The 15,656-nt window shown below is 36.6% G+C and overlaps 2 protein-coding genes across 3 annotated transcripts; both read right to left on the bottom strand.

The window, feature by feature from the left end:
• Positions 1–563: 563 nt before the first annotated feature.
• Positions 564–1,455, bottom strand: gtf2h5 (general transcription factor IIH, polypeptide 5). Its single transcript, XM_061746856.1, has 3 exons — positions 1,311–1,455; positions 931–997; positions 564–802 (listed from the first exon to the last, which is right to left on the bottom strand). The coding sequence occupies exons 2-3, from the start codon at positions 963–965 to the stop codon at positions 622–624; spliced, it is 216 nt and encodes a 71-aa protein (XP_061602840.1). The 5' UTR covers positions 966–997; positions 1,311–1,455; the 3' UTR covers positions 564–621.
• A 3,236-nt stretch (positions 1,456–4,691) lies between these two features.
• Positions 4,692–15,314, bottom strand: serac1 (serine active site containing 1). Of its 2 annotated transcripts, none has more exons than XM_061707316.1 (17): positions 15,217–15,314; positions 13,259–13,367; positions 12,550–12,586; positions 12,307–12,449; positions 11,360–11,449; positions 10,542–10,673; positions 10,325–10,446; positions 10,083–10,211; positions 9,808–9,921; positions 8,578–8,740; positions 8,238–8,388; positions 8,001–8,142; positions 7,662–7,762; positions 7,015–7,112; positions 5,966–6,148; positions 5,718–5,861; positions 4,692–5,579 (listed from the first exon to the last, which is right to left on the bottom strand). In XM_061707316.1, the coding sequence occupies exons 2-17, from the start codon at positions 13,350–13,352 to the stop codon at positions 5,443–5,445; spliced, it is 1,980 nt and encodes a 659-aa protein (XP_061563300.1). In that variant the 5' UTR covers positions 13,353–13,367; positions 15,217–15,314; the 3' UTR covers positions 4,692–5,442. The 2 variants fall into 2 exon arrangements, with proteins under 2 accessions (XP_061563300.1, XP_061563301.1); XM_061707317.1 differs by lacking the exon at positions 15,217–15,314 and adding an exon at positions 14,978–15,104.
• Positions 15,315–15,656: the final 342 nt, after the last annotated feature.

Here is a 15,656-nt window from a genome sequence, read left to right on the forward strand (position 1 = left end):
TTCTGTGGGTGCACTATCCTCTCTATGGTTTTTGTTATTTAAGACATTCTTATGGGTTATTCCTGAAAACAAAGAGTTTTTGACGCTCATACTCACTTTACTGACCCATTTAAAATACAACAGAATACTACTATCAAAACAATGTACATCAAGTAGGTGATTAGGTTTTATTGTTGGTTACTTAATCTTTTATTTTTGGTTCAATTTATTATTTCAGGAATTGTAGTGAAGATTTTTCACCCTTTTTGAGTTGGATTATTGTCATCTTTATTATTGTCATGTTATTATATTATCATCTTTTATATTATCTTTTGTATGTCTATGTGTGGACCCCAGGAAGAATAGTCTTGGCGAAGACTAATGGAGATCCTTTTAAATAAACAAATTGTCCCTCTTTGCGACACTATAGTTTTGGGTGAAAACTAAACAAAATAAATGTGTTTAATGTAGAAGTTTAAACTGTAATAAACAGACTAAGTACCATAAACATATAATATCCCATGGAGTCTTTCTTTGACCATAATCTAACAATAAATGAATAATCGGTGCATTTCACCTTGAAGCTCTGTACAATATTTTTATTTATTTTACAGCAAATAGCAGTCCCAAGGAGGAAAACGTTTATTTCTGCGTGATGGGGAATGAATTCTGGTCCATTAACTCTCCAACTCTCTCTTGCAGGGTGTGAACCACCTCTGCCAGGATGAAAAGGTGTGTGTCATCAAGGTCCTTCAGGATGAACTTCTTTCCCAAAGCCATCCTTTCATCCAGGAAGAGGAGGAATTGTTTCATGGCAGGATCACTGGTCCAAAAAGCAGAGAAAGGAGATATGTAAGTTGAATATTTTCAAGTTTACCGTGTACTTTTAGTGGTATTAGTATCCTTCAGTAGCACTTGATTGAACATGTTTTAACATGGAGCATTTCATACCATTCCACGAGAACACCTTTGTGTACGTTGACCATTTCGACAGGAGGGGATTTCACAGCCGCTTCACCTGAACCATAATTACAAAATAAAATAAATAGCAGAAAAATAAAAAGCAGAAATACTAAAGATAGACGTGTTTTTTTCAATTAGATTGTTTAATTAGAGTTTTATAAAGTTATAAAGTTTAATAAAGTTTTTGTTGCCTTCAGTTTAATCCTCTATTAAAATGTGTTAAAGTTAAAACATGTGTGTAGTTTGGTAGCTTTTTAATGCTAACGGGAGCTGAGCACAATCATGAACATATTCTGTTAATAAACATTTTTAAAACAGAACGATACACATATACAGATATATATGTTTATATATGTATACATACATACCTCGGTGTTTAATTGAAAGCGTTTATTCCTAAACGAGACGACGTATCGATCTAGAGGAGTGTTTTGTTGTTGTTATCTCTGCTAGCGGTGGGATGTACGGTGTGTGACGAGGGACAAACTAGTGCGGCATCAATACAGACGAGTACCTTCACTTGCAGCAATGTCTTTGACGCTTTCTCCTTTATGAACTTTTATATTAAAGTATTGATTTACTTATATCCAGGGTCGCACACAAGCCGGGACTCGAGGGCTAGTCTATTGCATGTTTTAGATGTTTCCCTGTCTTCAACACACCTGATTCTAATCACTGGTCGTCATCAACATGTCATCAAGGTTTACACAACTCTATCGCTTTACTGATGTGAAACATTCATGTTATCCAGTTATGCTTAAAATGTATAACTAAAATCCCCCTTTTACCTCAATAAGCAAAAATTAAAACTGCTTAATGGGGTTTGTTCAATAGGATCCAGAGGGTGGGTGGGTAATGTCTGGGGTTATGATTTTATTTTTATTTATTTATATATTTATTTATTTTTTGCCCTTAATTTATGTGTTAATTTTGCATTGTTATACTTAATAATATGGGCATTACTTTTTTTTTTTGTATTTGCTTTTTGTTATTACATTTATCTATTCATTTGTTGTTATGTATTGGTGTTTTTTTTTTGTTAAAATATCATATACATGCCCCATGTTGTTTTTTCAGAAAATGGAAAAAAGAAAATAAAAATTTGATCACAAAAAAAGGTTTACACAACTCTGTTGGTGACACAGCCTTATCTATCAGGGTTGTGTTGAGGCAGGGAAACATCTAAAACGTGCAGTAGACTGGCCCTCTAGTCCCGGCTTGTGTGCACCCCTGCTTATATTATTTCTACTATAAAAACTTAGTACTAGAATCAGAATCAGAATCATGTTTATTTGGCCAAGTCAGGTCAAACAAGACAGGGAATTTGACTGGTTATTTCGCTCACTCTACAGCAGTGTTTCCCAACCTCGGTCCTCAAGGCCCACTGTCCTGAATGTTAATTTAGATGTTTCCCTTCATCATCCACCTGATTCTAATTAATGGTCCTAATTAGCTTGTCATCAAGGCCTGCACAATTCTGTTGATGACACAGCCACTTGTATCAAGGTGTGCTGAAGCAGGGTAACATTTAAAACATGTAGGACAGTGGGCCTTGAGGACCGAGGTTGGGAAACACTGCTCTACAGTAATTAGACAAATGACAGCTCTTATTAACATATACACAATTTAAAAAAAAAAGGGAAAGGTGCAGCAGTATGAGGTAGACATGGTTATTGAAAGGTGCATTTTTACAGCATATGATTGTGGTTATTATTTTTATTATCATTGCACAGTGATTGATTACTCTGATGAGAGTTCATCAGAGCAACAGCTTGGGGGAAGAAACTGTCTCTGAGTCTGGAGGTTTTAGCGTACAGAGCTCTGCAGCGCCGTCCAGAGGGGAGGAGTTCAAAAGGGGTGTGCTGAGATGTTACCTGCCTGTTTCCTGGTCCTGGATCAGTACAGGTCCTGCATAGATGGGAGGTTATAGTCCATGGGCCAGAGCCCAAAATGTCACTGGTCAGTACCACTCAAGGTGACAAAACTTATGATTTTTGAAAAGATCCATGTCTATAGATTATATTTTAGTGAATGAATGCTTAAAAGGTCCCCTTTAAAATGATACCAAAGACAATATTGTGAAACATTGACAGATATCCTGTACATGAGTCTAAACCAGGATATGCACCAGCATCTAAAATGTAATTTTCTGAAGGGGGTGGGTAACTTCATGAGCTGATAACTATGATACAGCTGCCACTCAGGAAGGGTTATCATACCAAAATGTATTTTACAGACATGGATCTTTTCAAAAATTATAAGCAAGTTTTGTCACCTTGAGTGGTACTGATATCTGGTCTGGCCCATGGACTATTAGTCCCAATTATCCTCTCCGCAGACCTAATTTTCTGTTGCAGTCTTTGCCTGTCTAGTTTGGTGGCCGATCCGAACCAGACAGTGATGGAAGTGCAGAGAACAGACTGTATGATGGCAGTGTAGAAGGTGGTCAGCATTTGCTGTTGGAGGTTAAACGTCCTGAGCTGACGCAGGAAGTACAACCTCTGCTGAGCTTCTTCCGGACAGAGTTGATGTGGCTGGTCCACTTCAGGTCCTGAGAGATTGTGGATCCCAGGAACCTGAAGGAGTCTGTGGTGGAGACAGTGCTGTTGAGTACTATAGTACATAATTAGCTTTTCATTTCTGTTCATACCGACAGGAAATACATAACAACTCCTAATTTATATGAGTGTTAAAATAAATAAAAACCCTGTGCTTGAGAGCATAAGCCCAACATAACATAATATAACAACAATAGTGCTACATGGTTTAGAGCAGCCCAAGTCTGAAAAGACAATCAGATCAGAGTAAATCATGTTTTGTATTCTATTTTTATTTTCTGTCATATTCTAGAAATGGCTATGCTCAACAGAAAGCCTTTTGCAGTGGTTCTGTTAAATTATCTTTTTTTGTATGTCTATCCATCCATCCACACACATACTGTATATCTCAATTTTCTTATCTTTTTTTTAACCCTATTTTCTGTGCTGGTTAGGATGCTGCTCTTCCTGGAGGATTTCAATTGTGTGAGTTCGCTGCACTGTGGAAGGATGTGCTTGTAACACTAATAGGAGACAGGAGGAGTATTGTGATTTTTTTTATGTTGCTGCAGGAGCAAGTTCTAGAGGCTCACTATCTCTCCACATGGAAGTCAGAATAATACACATTGATCAGACTTCAGACAGACGGACGGATGTAAGTTTCTATTCATGCTTTCTACTGAGAGTTGACCTGTCTTACCAGCTGATTCTGCATGTGATCAATAGAGTTGTTGTCAGGAGACAAACATAACCCCCACAATGCATTTGTGATGATCCCGAGGAATTTCAACCTCACTTACTATCTCAGTTTCTGACCTTGTGTACCGTATGTGTATTTTAGTTTAATGTTCTCTCTTACGTGTCGTCATAATTTCCCATTCTGGATTAATTTAGAAAAATTCTATTAAATTTGCTGTACCTAGGATGTAAGTAGAGCAATGCAGTTAAGTCAACATAAAAAAAATACACCTTACTTATAAGGAGGGCTGAAGTGAAGGTGGAACTGAAGCCCTGAGAACCAGCTTCTATCCCTTAAGATCTGAAGATGTGGTTGACAAATGGTACTGTTGTCCTGTCCCTTTGGTATTTTGACCAAAGTATATCACAGACATTCATTCAATAATATCTCAGCAAAATGTGTAAACTTTACAAAAATGTTTCCTTAAAAACTATCTGATAAACAGTGCTTAGACGAGTCAAAAACATTGTCCAACTTCACACATTTATTTGATTTAGTGCCAGCAATTAGTATTGCAAGTAACAGTTGGGCTGTGGTAGTCAATATTAAATCACAGATTTATTCTTCTAAAAATAAATAATCCAAAGTAATGTATTAATTTAGACTCATTTGAGGGAAGGCTTAGGAGGGAATACATTTTGGTACAAACTATTACTGTCAAACTGTGGCCTTAGTAAAATTCATCATTCATCATTCTTCATAAATAAAAATAATATATCTATAAATCATTTAACTGGTCCAAAGTGCTTACAAGCATAACTGAAATGTCTTAATCTCTGAGTAGCTACACAGGCAAATAAAAATTGTATGTTCAATGTTGGGATGCTAAACAGAAATGAAAAAAGTTAAAATGTAAAACAATTCCCCATTGTATGGGCTGACCTGTAAACATAGTGATTATTTTTGTAAAAATACTAACAAACTATAAAACATCTAATGTAATAAAGAGAGCAATCAATGCAAGCGGATGAGCTAAGAAAAAAAGAAAAAACATGTCATTATCACAGCTGAAAACCATTGACAAATGTCAATCAATTAAATAGTTTTAGTTGTGTTAATGCTATAACGATCAGTCACACCTTATAATAATGTTTGTTTTATTCGACTCTGGAACAAATAGGAGTGATTATGCTTTTGGGGTTTGGCAGTTGTGGGATATCGGTGCTCTCTATGTTTCAAGTATACAGTAAGTTGTATTACTGTTTTTTGTGCAAAATGTTTCAGTCATTGACTGATGTAGCTCTGAAGTGCTTCCTGGATGAATTGAAGGCTACGTTTGTACAGAAATGAATCCTTTTTCTCTGGTTTGCAGATGTTTAGATGATCTACGTCCACCTCAATGAGATCCCCAATCCCAAGATCTGAAAGAAAACCAAAGTAGGCTCAACTCAAGAGGTAAAAGGGCCCTATTACGTGACACAGTTTTAAATCTGTTGATTATATTTAAATATGCATCACACAGACATACATTATTTACTATGAATACCAGTGTTACATACCTGCTGACTGTGTTGGTACCACAAGTATCTTGAGCATGGGACCAATGTTTGTAGGCAGTGTCTCGGCAAAACTCAGCACACTAAATTCATTTTCTTTGGCAATGTTGAGGAAGCTCTCATTCAGGTTGCGTAGAGCTGGTGAGTCTTCAAACACACAGATATTGATTTATAGCAGATATTGACCACTTCCGATTAAAAAAAAAAATAATAAAAAAATCTTGAACCTTGAGCCAACTGTATAAACTCACCTTTACAGAGTTCTCTAACTTCTATTGAGGGAAAGAGAAGATATCTGACATTGACTGAGTATTCTGCCATAAACGTTCCACGATGAGGAACGCTATAGAACAAAACGCCCTTTGTGTTCTTTAACAATTCCTGCATATCTGGATCCTGAGATGCATCCTGAAGCATTTTCTTCACAAGTAGCCCTGGAAGAGAAATCAAATACAAAAAGACAGTCAGTGAAAGCAGCCTGTATATCATAAAAATCTAGTCATATACACATAGGTAAAATACCAACTACTCCAATGCAGAAAAAGTTGGGATGGTATAAAAATTAAGGCTTAGGCTATTTACACCCGGGTGCAAGTACTGATGCGTAGGCTATTTACACCCTGCTACCAATATCAATGTATACTATTTGCACCCATGTATTATTAGAAAAAAAAAGTAAAAAAATGATTTATAAAAAAAAAACAAAACAGAGATTGACAGGTATTCACACCACTTTTGATAAACTTAATTTAATCTCTTCAAAATATCTTACAATGACATAAGAGCAAAAATTGTTCATACAAAAGTGTAAGAGCAGACGTTTGCCTGGGTCTATTGTTTGAAATGGTTCCAATTTTAGAGTGGTGCACATGTGCAAGTGAAAAAGCGCCTTCTGTTGCAGACACGTTGGTACACATGCGCATGGGCAACGCATTTGTTTTCATATGTCAACAGAGTGTGAATAGCTCAGCTGGTGGGGGCTTGCTAATTGTACCCTAGTGCAAATAGTCACTCGGAAAAATTAAACGGCGTCCCATGTTTTTGGAATGTGCTGCAGACATGAAATCCAACAATGGATATACAATAAATGAAGACAAATTTAAGACAAGACAAAACTTTCATATCTTAAGTCCTTTATGTCTGCAATGAAATAAGAGTTAATGTAATAATCTTAATAATAAAATATTTATAATTTAATACATTTTGGATTCTTGGTTCCATGATAAACTTGTTTTCAAGTTGCAATCAAGTGTTCTTCTTAAAACCAACATGTTTATAGAAGAAGGTTCTGACAGAGTACCTCCCATACTGTGGGCTACCCAGACCACGGGTCTTTCTCCAATTCCTGCCAGCTTTAACTTTTTCAGCAGCTCTCGACTTCTGTAGGCCAAAGACTTCCTGAAGAGACAAATAAGTTGTCCATTTGGTCTGTTGGAGTAGTTTGCCATAGACTCAATGACATATGAAACATACGACTCAATTTTTCTTTGAGCAATAGCTTAATTATTATAAAATACTGAGGAAGTTGGATAAATTGGGTAGACTTGAGATTACAATTTCAATTCAATTCAATTCAATTCAATTTTATTTATATAGCATCTAATACAACAGATGTTATCTCTAGACGCTTTCCAGAGATCCAGAACATGAACATAAACATAAACATAAACCCCCGAGCAATTATTATATAAACAATGGCAGGTAAAAACTCCCATAGTGGGAGAAAAGCCTTAAGCCAAACAGTGGCAAGAAAAACTCCCCTTTAGGAAGGAAGAAACCTTGAGCAGGACCAGGCTCATAAGGGGGGACCCTTAGGGAGTCAGGGACAACTGCACCAAGGTGACTATTGTTTTACTATGAATAGTCAAAACCTAAATTTACCACAACTACATACTTTGCAATATTATAATATTGTATACTACATAACATACGCGGGGGGAAAAATACCTTTGATTCTCAGCAGGACATTTAGCCATCCAGTCACTGAGATGGCTGTCATACTCCACTGACAGCACTCTCAGATTTGGACAGTCAGCTGCCAACCATGACTGAAAACAAACAAGGACACAAAACAACAATGAACAGTGAAAATATTCTACCCAAGATTAATCAATTATGTGTAAGACCTTACATTACTTCCAGCAAAAACTACAATACTAGGTTTTAGTAAAGCCACATCAACCAGTTGGTCGTGGGTGGAAATATTTTCATTTCCTTGCAGGAGGAAAATGAAAAAAAAATAAATAAAATGTAACAAATGTATAAAACACTAAAGGCATTTGTCACCTTTGGCCAGCATTCTGTATAGTCTTCTTTGCTTTCAGATTCCCTCTCTTCCTTTGATGTACTGCGGTCCTTCTGCCTCCATGTTTTAAAAGCTGCCCCGAGAATCCCATGGATGAACAGCACGTCTGCTTTGATTGGCTGGCTGCAAATTACCATATTCAAATATAAGTGGGGGATTATGTACTATTGAAAGAATTTTTTTTTTTTAAAAACACAAAACAATAAGCGTTTTCATACTCGCTACGCGTTTGTGGATGCAGGATATATACACCATCTTGGTATTTCTCCTTTACAGTTTCCCTGTCCAGGTTGGCCAGAGCTCGAGCTGCGTGAGATGCCTGCATAACATGAGGAGACTGCGTCATCTCAGCCAGGACATACAGCCAACCTGAAAGTGTTTTACAGGTATGAAATGGTCAGAAACGGGGAAAATGGTTAGACCCATGTGTTACAATTTGTTACTCAGCTTCTGATCTGTCCAAGGACACAAAAAAAAACAAAACTTTACTATGTAATGTAAGTCAATAATACAAACAAATAGAACTCCCTGTGACAGGGATTTATTATATAAACTTACCAGACTGCACTATGGCCTGGTGGACACTTTCGTTTAATGCCAGGTTTCCTAAAATACGAATGATGTTACTCTGGATCTTGAGCGAGTCTCTTCGGAGCTGATAAACCCGCTGAAGGAGTTGCAGACCCCCATTTTCAACTATGTGATCACAGTGGCTCTTTACCTGTCAATCATAAATCCTCTTTCAGTGAATTACAACAAACTATCAATCACATTCTGAGTTGATCCAAGGCATTGAGATGGTTGCTCACCCCTAACTGTTGAGATAATGAGGCAAAGGACTATAAATAATTGCATATGGAATAGGGAACCAACAGCTATGGGAGATGATCTTTACTTGAACAATTTTTAAATGTTAGGAGCAGAGGGATAAAATGTGCTGCAGAGTGAAAAAAAAATTAATCATAATCCTTTTTAAAGGGAACATATCGAGAGAAAAAATATAAAAATATTTCTGTTATTTCTGGATGTCTCACGTGACTATTAGTCCTGACACTTTAGTAAGGACATCCTAAGCTCTAAATATATTTCAGTCAGTAAGGTATTCAGATTTGTGGAATAATGTTACATATAATCCTGCTCATAATAGAATTATTCAGCATCCCCATCTTTATTTCGACCTATTATCTCACGTCAACTGAACTCCTCTTGTTGTTTAGACATCCTGCCAACAGGTTTTTTTTTTAAAAAGGTCTAAAAGATTTTGGAGTCAGACGTGTTACTGATCGTGAACTTGTCCTTAATGTCAGGTGTTAATGCCAGAACCACTAAAAAAAGCTATAGTTAAACCTCTGCTGAAAAAGCACGGACCTAAATTTGTAAAAACACATTAAGGCAATAACAAAGTCAGCCTACTATCACCTTGACAGTATATCAATGTTAAAAGATCTGATGTCTGAGCAGGACCTGGAGAAACTACTCCATGCATTCATCTTTAGTAGGCTTAATTATTGTAACAGCATCTTTAAAGCACATTGAATCACCTTGTTGTTGAATTGTGCTATACAAGTAAACTGACAAAAAAAGAAAAGTGCAGCAAAAGAATAAAAAGAAGCAGCAAGTAAACAAGTGAAAAAGGAGCAGGTGAACTGTTGTCCTATTGTGTTTTTTTTGACTAGAGCACATCATAGGCATTTCATTAAAACATTAGAATAAATGGACATAATTGAAAAAAAAGTATTTGTCAATGCCTCCTTCAAGCCATATAAGGTTTACATACAGAAAAATTACCTTTGAGTGCTGTACCAGCGCCTGCAGGCAGAAGGACTCTACGTTCTCGGAAGGAACAGATGTGAGGCTCTGGGCATAAGGCAGCCCATTGCCACCAAAACACCACAGACCACCCTGCAACATCAATAAGAGCACATGTTTATGACAGAGGATAGGCTACTTACTTATTTGGACTATAGAATATTTTTGTTGCTCTACTGTTTTGTGTTGTGGGCAGATACTTTCCTAAAGACTTTATTTATGAGTGCATGAATGCAAACAACAGTGATTGTTACCCTTTGTAATGCCATGGACTGAGTGCTTTCCCTGAGTGCCAGTGAAGTGAAGTACTGAACACATTTGTCCACCTCAGACTGAGGCAGAGATGCCAATAGCTGCCGTAGTCCATCTTCTATTGAAAAACCCTGAGAAGATCAAGTAAATTTACTTATCTTCTAGTACACGTGTAAGATAAAGCTAGGTAATTATTAAATTAAAAAGATATGCTAAATAGTTTTTTTTTCATAAAGATACATACATCTTCCAAGTCAGGCAGTGCAGGTGGATGTCGGAAAAATCGCAAGTCTACCTGAGGAGTCCGCGCCAGGCCCACTGCTGTGCTCTGGTCAATTACCTGGGCTGCTGTCTGGTACTGATAGTCTGCATTGTTCACATCAAGTGCAATTTAATTCTAGTTTAATTTACGTACTGTGTACTAGCATCATGAAAATGTAGTCCACTGTTTCTGCTTTTACCATGCCAGTGGTGGTTCTCTGCAAGCTCCTGGACAGCCTGTTGTCGGATGGCTTTATTGGCTGACAGTGTCTTTTTCAACAGCACCCATAATGCAACCTCGTGTGGGTCTGCATCCACGTGGCTAAAGTGCTCTGAAACAAAATTTTGTAGAACAAGCCATTTGACTTCATATTTGGAGAACACAATGGAGAGCTTCACCACTAATACCTTGAGATCATTTAATGTGAAACTACATTTAGACTATGTCTATTACCTACATTATCCACAGTACTGCCTTTGGGTTTTAGTTAACAAAACCATTAACTATACTATTGCCTATAAAATAAGGAAACAGCTAGGGAGCTAAGAGTACAAACCTTGTGGCTGCAAACCTGGTGTCATCAACTTGGCAGCTATTAATTTGTGAAAGGTTGGAAGTTAATTGTATTCTACAATATAAGTTTGTGACTACTCAAAATGCTATAATCTGAAGAGAAAAAAAAAGTGGAATTACATTAAAACTGTTACTTGTTAATCCAGCGATAATATGGAAACAAAAACAGCCAAGAGATGCATGTTACAGTCAACTTTACACTATGCACATTAATGCTATGTGAGACTCAAAAACAGGATGTTCATGTCTAAGACAGGTGTTTCCTTTGGTTTCCATGGACATACACGGCAAAAAAGAGCTGCACTTTTCTGTAAATAACTTTGTGCTTCAACTGAAAAACAATATCCAAAATCCAGATATTTTACAAGACACAATAGTGTAATAGTATACTTCTGTTATATTTTGATAAGTGAGATGGTACAAAGGCAACTTTGAGTTTCTTACCATCCAGTGATTGCAGTAAAACTCTAGAAGATGCTTCAAGAAACCGCCTTGCTGCTTTATGAAGCTCCCTCCGTGCTTTATGAGTAAGCCCTGGAATAGATGCAACCAATAGCTACTTTAGTATTAACTAGTATTATCACTTAATTAACCAGAAAACTGGAATTACATTACAGAATGTAATTATACCTCAGAAGGGGTACCTGAGCTTGGCTTTTACAGTTCATTTAAAAATGTTACTGTTAATTTGTGGAAGTGAGATCACCGAAAAATGTAGACAGGAAAGATAATAGAGAGACGGGAAGGAAAGGCAGGACCAAATGGTGACAGATGTCACTGTCCAGCTGGACATGCCAAAGTTATGACTTCTTACCTACAAAATAAATAAAGAAGGGCACTCTGCAGCCATGGGGGGAAATAGATCCATCCCTATCATAATTCAATGAAAAACTCAGCCAAAAATAAAGACGCAGTATGTGAAAAACATAAACTGTCTTATAAATGAAGTCTAGCCATGGGATGTTAAAACACAACCGAACGCTCCAGCAATTTGGAAAAAAAAACCCCAACAATACTTGTAATAAAAGTCTTACACCAATGGACCATACATTTGATTAGCAGGAACTGGCTCCTTACGAGTCAATAGGCATAAAGAGGGTAAAGATGTAATACGTTTTACAGACAGCTAGATATTTAGCTTAGTTTTTGTTAAATAAATAATGGCATAGTGTAATAAAGTATTTTTGTTTATCTGAGCTTTTATTTACCCACTTTTAAGACCTGATTAGGAACTAATGATTTTTTAACATCCTCATATTCAAACTTTTAGAATTGAAAGACATGGTCCAATAACAGTATATCTGAACTCTTTTAAAAAAAAAAAAAAAAAGGTCTTACTCATATATATAATGACTTTTGGCCATGAAAATGCAATGAAAGACATTCATTACCTGCAGTTAGATTTTCTTTTTCAGCAGAAGGGGTTGCTTTCAGATAGATGTAAGACTTATATTTCTCCTTGAGGATTGCACTAGTGTCAATGGTTACAGCCTTATCCAAGGCCACAACCTCATATGTAATTAAAAGGCAGCCCCTGCAGAGAGGATAATGATAGTTCTACACAAACTGCAAAATATCAAAATGTGTTCAGTGTCAAAACAAGGAATTAAATCTGCATCTTAATGTTAACTTACCCAAACACCACTGCCCCAGTTACTTTTGCGACTTTCCCTAAATTTCATCAGTAAGAGAATCAAAATTAGTTGAGTGTTTTTGCTCTAAAATGCATGAACTTATTCCATTAATTAGAGTTGAACTCATTTTCAAACAAATTTCCAACGCTATCTTAATTGTTAAATCAATGATAATATGACATTCAAAATAATACACAAGAATTTCAAATGCTGACAGAACATTTTTAATTTGATCCCAATGTAACAAACAAACAATATAAGCTAAAAATGTTGAAAAAAAAATGTTGGCAATAAATCCCTAACATGATTGGGGAAGATTATAGTTTTCAAAAGTAAAGATGTGATGTTTCACCACTGAAATACATTTTAATACATATAGACACCAACTAATACTGTGTGTTGTGATAAAATTATAAACAAATGATCAAATTGAATTACTCATTATGGATAATGTATTAAAACAAATTCAGATAATCCATACAAATAAATATATGCAAAGTATGACTGTATGATTCCACCTAAAGGGAGTTGTTGTTTGTTGATTTAGTACAGGGTTAAATGATTTGCAAAGCATTGCCTATTGCTTTGGTTGACATTTTACACATGATCCGACCTGTTGAAGTAGCCAGCCTGTAGTTTGTAGTTGAGTGTACAAGATTACAAACAACAAAAGGGTGGTCTGGTTGGTCTATTATGCCTTATAACTTACTTAAATCCTTCCATCGGAGCACTTTGCTCACACCAGGCGGTCCGGCCGCGCTCAATTTCCGACAAGGGATCAAACGTAGAGCTGCAACAGACATCCTCCTCCTTTTTGCCTTCAAGTTAATCATCAAAAGAAAAACCACTTAGTACAGTATATCCACGAGGGTTATGTGTCATACGTGACTAGGGTTGCCAACTCCCTGAAAAATAAATAAGGGACACCTCATCGATTGCCTTCACCTTTCCTGGCGTGGTGAATTTTTTTAGCCCCTTTTTTTTGTGAGTGAAACGATTTTTTTACTATTTGACTCAAACCTGAATTGAATTAGATGCATATTTTTGAATGCCATGAACACATGGAAAACAAATTATTATCCAGCAATTCACTTTAATACAAAATAACAAAATGAACTGAATAAAATAAGTATCTTTCTTGAACAGAAACCTATGACGGAGTATTAGGGCCAAACTAAGACAAAACAAATGTGGAAATTACGAGAATAAAGTCGTAAAATTATGAGAATAAAGTCGTAAAATTACGAGAATAAAGTCATAGCCTAATGTTACGAGAATAAAGTCGTAATACTACGAGAATAAAGTCGTAATATTATGACTTTATTCTCGCAACAATATGACTTTATTCTCGTAATTTTACGACTTTATTCTCGTAATATTACGACTTTATTCTCGTAATATTACGACTTTATTCTCGTAATTTTACGACTTTATTCTCGTAATATTACGACTTTATTCTCGTAATATTACGACTTTATTCTTGTAATTTTACGACTTTATTCTCGTAATATTACGACTTTATTCTCGTAATATTACGACTTTATCCTCGCAACATTAGGATATGACTTTATTCTCGTAATTTTACGACTTTATTCTCGTAATTTTACGACTTTATTCTCGTAATGTTACGACTTTATTCTCGTAATAGTACGACTTTATTCTCGTAATAGTACGACTTTATTCTTGCAACATTAGGCTATGAATTTATTCTCGTAATTTTACGACTTTATTCTCGTAATTTCCAATTTTTTTTTTTGTCTTAGTTTGGCCCTAATCGTCGTAGAAACCTGTCCTGTTAAACTTAAAATTGTATAAATTAATATAAAACAATAGAAAGAAAGCAGAACATCCATTCTGTAATAGTGCACATTTTTAGTGCAATAACAAAAGTGCAAACAGAAAGTCTGTAGAAAACTTATAAACATATTTGTTCCTCAAAGGTCATGACTGTAGGCTACAGTTGTAGTAAAACAGAAAAAAATAACGTATGAACTCAACAGCTCAATGCCATTTTCCATTGGCATTTTATGACTATTTTCTGACTCTCACAGTAAAACGGGACAAAGTGCGTCCCTTTTTCAGCTCAATACAGGACCCGTAGTTTAGTTTAGTTTAACGGGACGATTCCGTTTTTCAAGGGACGGTTGGCAACCCTACAGCCTACAGGTGACATTGCATTTTTAATTGAGATTTAAAAGATGTTTTTGTGAGCAGGTTTGGTCATTTAAGTGACAAATCTAAAACAACAAACACCAAAGACACTTTCAGGAAGTCTGCTTAGCTTCCATCAGCTAACTCAAAAAACTAATGATTTCAGCTGGAATAATACATGTAATAGCGACTGCCACACACACTGACAACCAGCCAGATCTCACAGACACGAGAAAAGCACAACCAAGATCCTGGTACAAGGAGACTTTAAACAAACCGGTTAGTCGCGCTGTTAGCTGCACTTCGTCTGGCTACAGGCTGATTTATGGTTCCGCGTTACACCGACGCAGACCCTACGGCGTAGGGTACGCAGCGACGCGCACCGTACGCGGACCATAAATCAGCCTTAACGGTGAACCTAGCGGCTCACACTAACAGTAAAACATCCGACTGACAGGCAACATTGAGCCACACAGTGTTCGCTGATTCCTTGTGATTACTAAACAGAGAAATTACCTCATTGAGGGACAGTTAAAAGAGAACTACGATGATGTCCTCCACGGCTGCAGCCGGTGTTCACAAACACAACGGTCTCACAAATACTGCGTCATCGACTGCGTAAACTATTACATAATAGTTTAGATTAATGCTGCGTTCCATTTACCTCGGAAATCGGAACTGGGAACTGGGAATGGCAGCCATCTTGGAATGGTAACTCGGGGGTGGTGAAGTTTCTCCCACTTTCCCAGTAGGAAATACCACTTCGAGGGGTGTTCCAGTTGAAAATTCCGACTCGGAACTCGGAAATTCCGAATTCCGAGGACAAATGGAACGCGGCATTAATCCCGGATTATATCGGCAGAGGTGGGTAAAGTAGCCAAAAATTGTACTCAAGTAAAAGTATTGTTGCTTCAGTAAAAAGTGGTCATCCAAATAATTACTTGAGTAAAAGTAAA

Source organism: Cololabis saira, chromosome 18 (assembly GCF_033807715.1).
Source record: "Cololabis saira isolate AMF1-May2022 chromosome 18, fColSai1.1, whole genome shotgun sequence".
Taxonomy (NCBI): Eukaryota; Metazoa; Chordata; class Actinopteri; order Beloniformes; family Belonidae; genus Cololabis; species Cololabis saira.

Excerpts from the sequence above, each read along its gene's own strand:
- serac1 (XM_061707316.1), bottom strand. The coding sequence starts at position 13,352 with ATGTCTGTTGCAGCTCTACGTTTGATCCCTTGTCGGAAATTGAGCGCG. Across the intron at positions 12,450-12,549 it reads ACTGGGGCAGTGGTGTTTGG|GGGCTGCCTTTTAATTACAT; the intron begins GTAAGTTAACAT and ends TCCTCTCTGCAG. Across the intron at positions 8,389-8,577 it reads CCAGGCCATAGTGCAGTCTG|GTTGGCTGTATGTCCTGGCT; the intron begins GTAAGTTTATAT and ends AAACACTTTCAG.
- gtf2h5 (XM_061746856.1), bottom strand. The coding sequence starts at position 965 with ATGGTCAACGTACACAAAGGTGTTCTCGTGGAATG. Across the intron at positions 803-930 it reads AAAGGTGTTCTCGTGGAATG|TGATCCTGCCATGAAACAAT; the intron begins GTATGAAATGCT and ends TTTTTGGACCAG.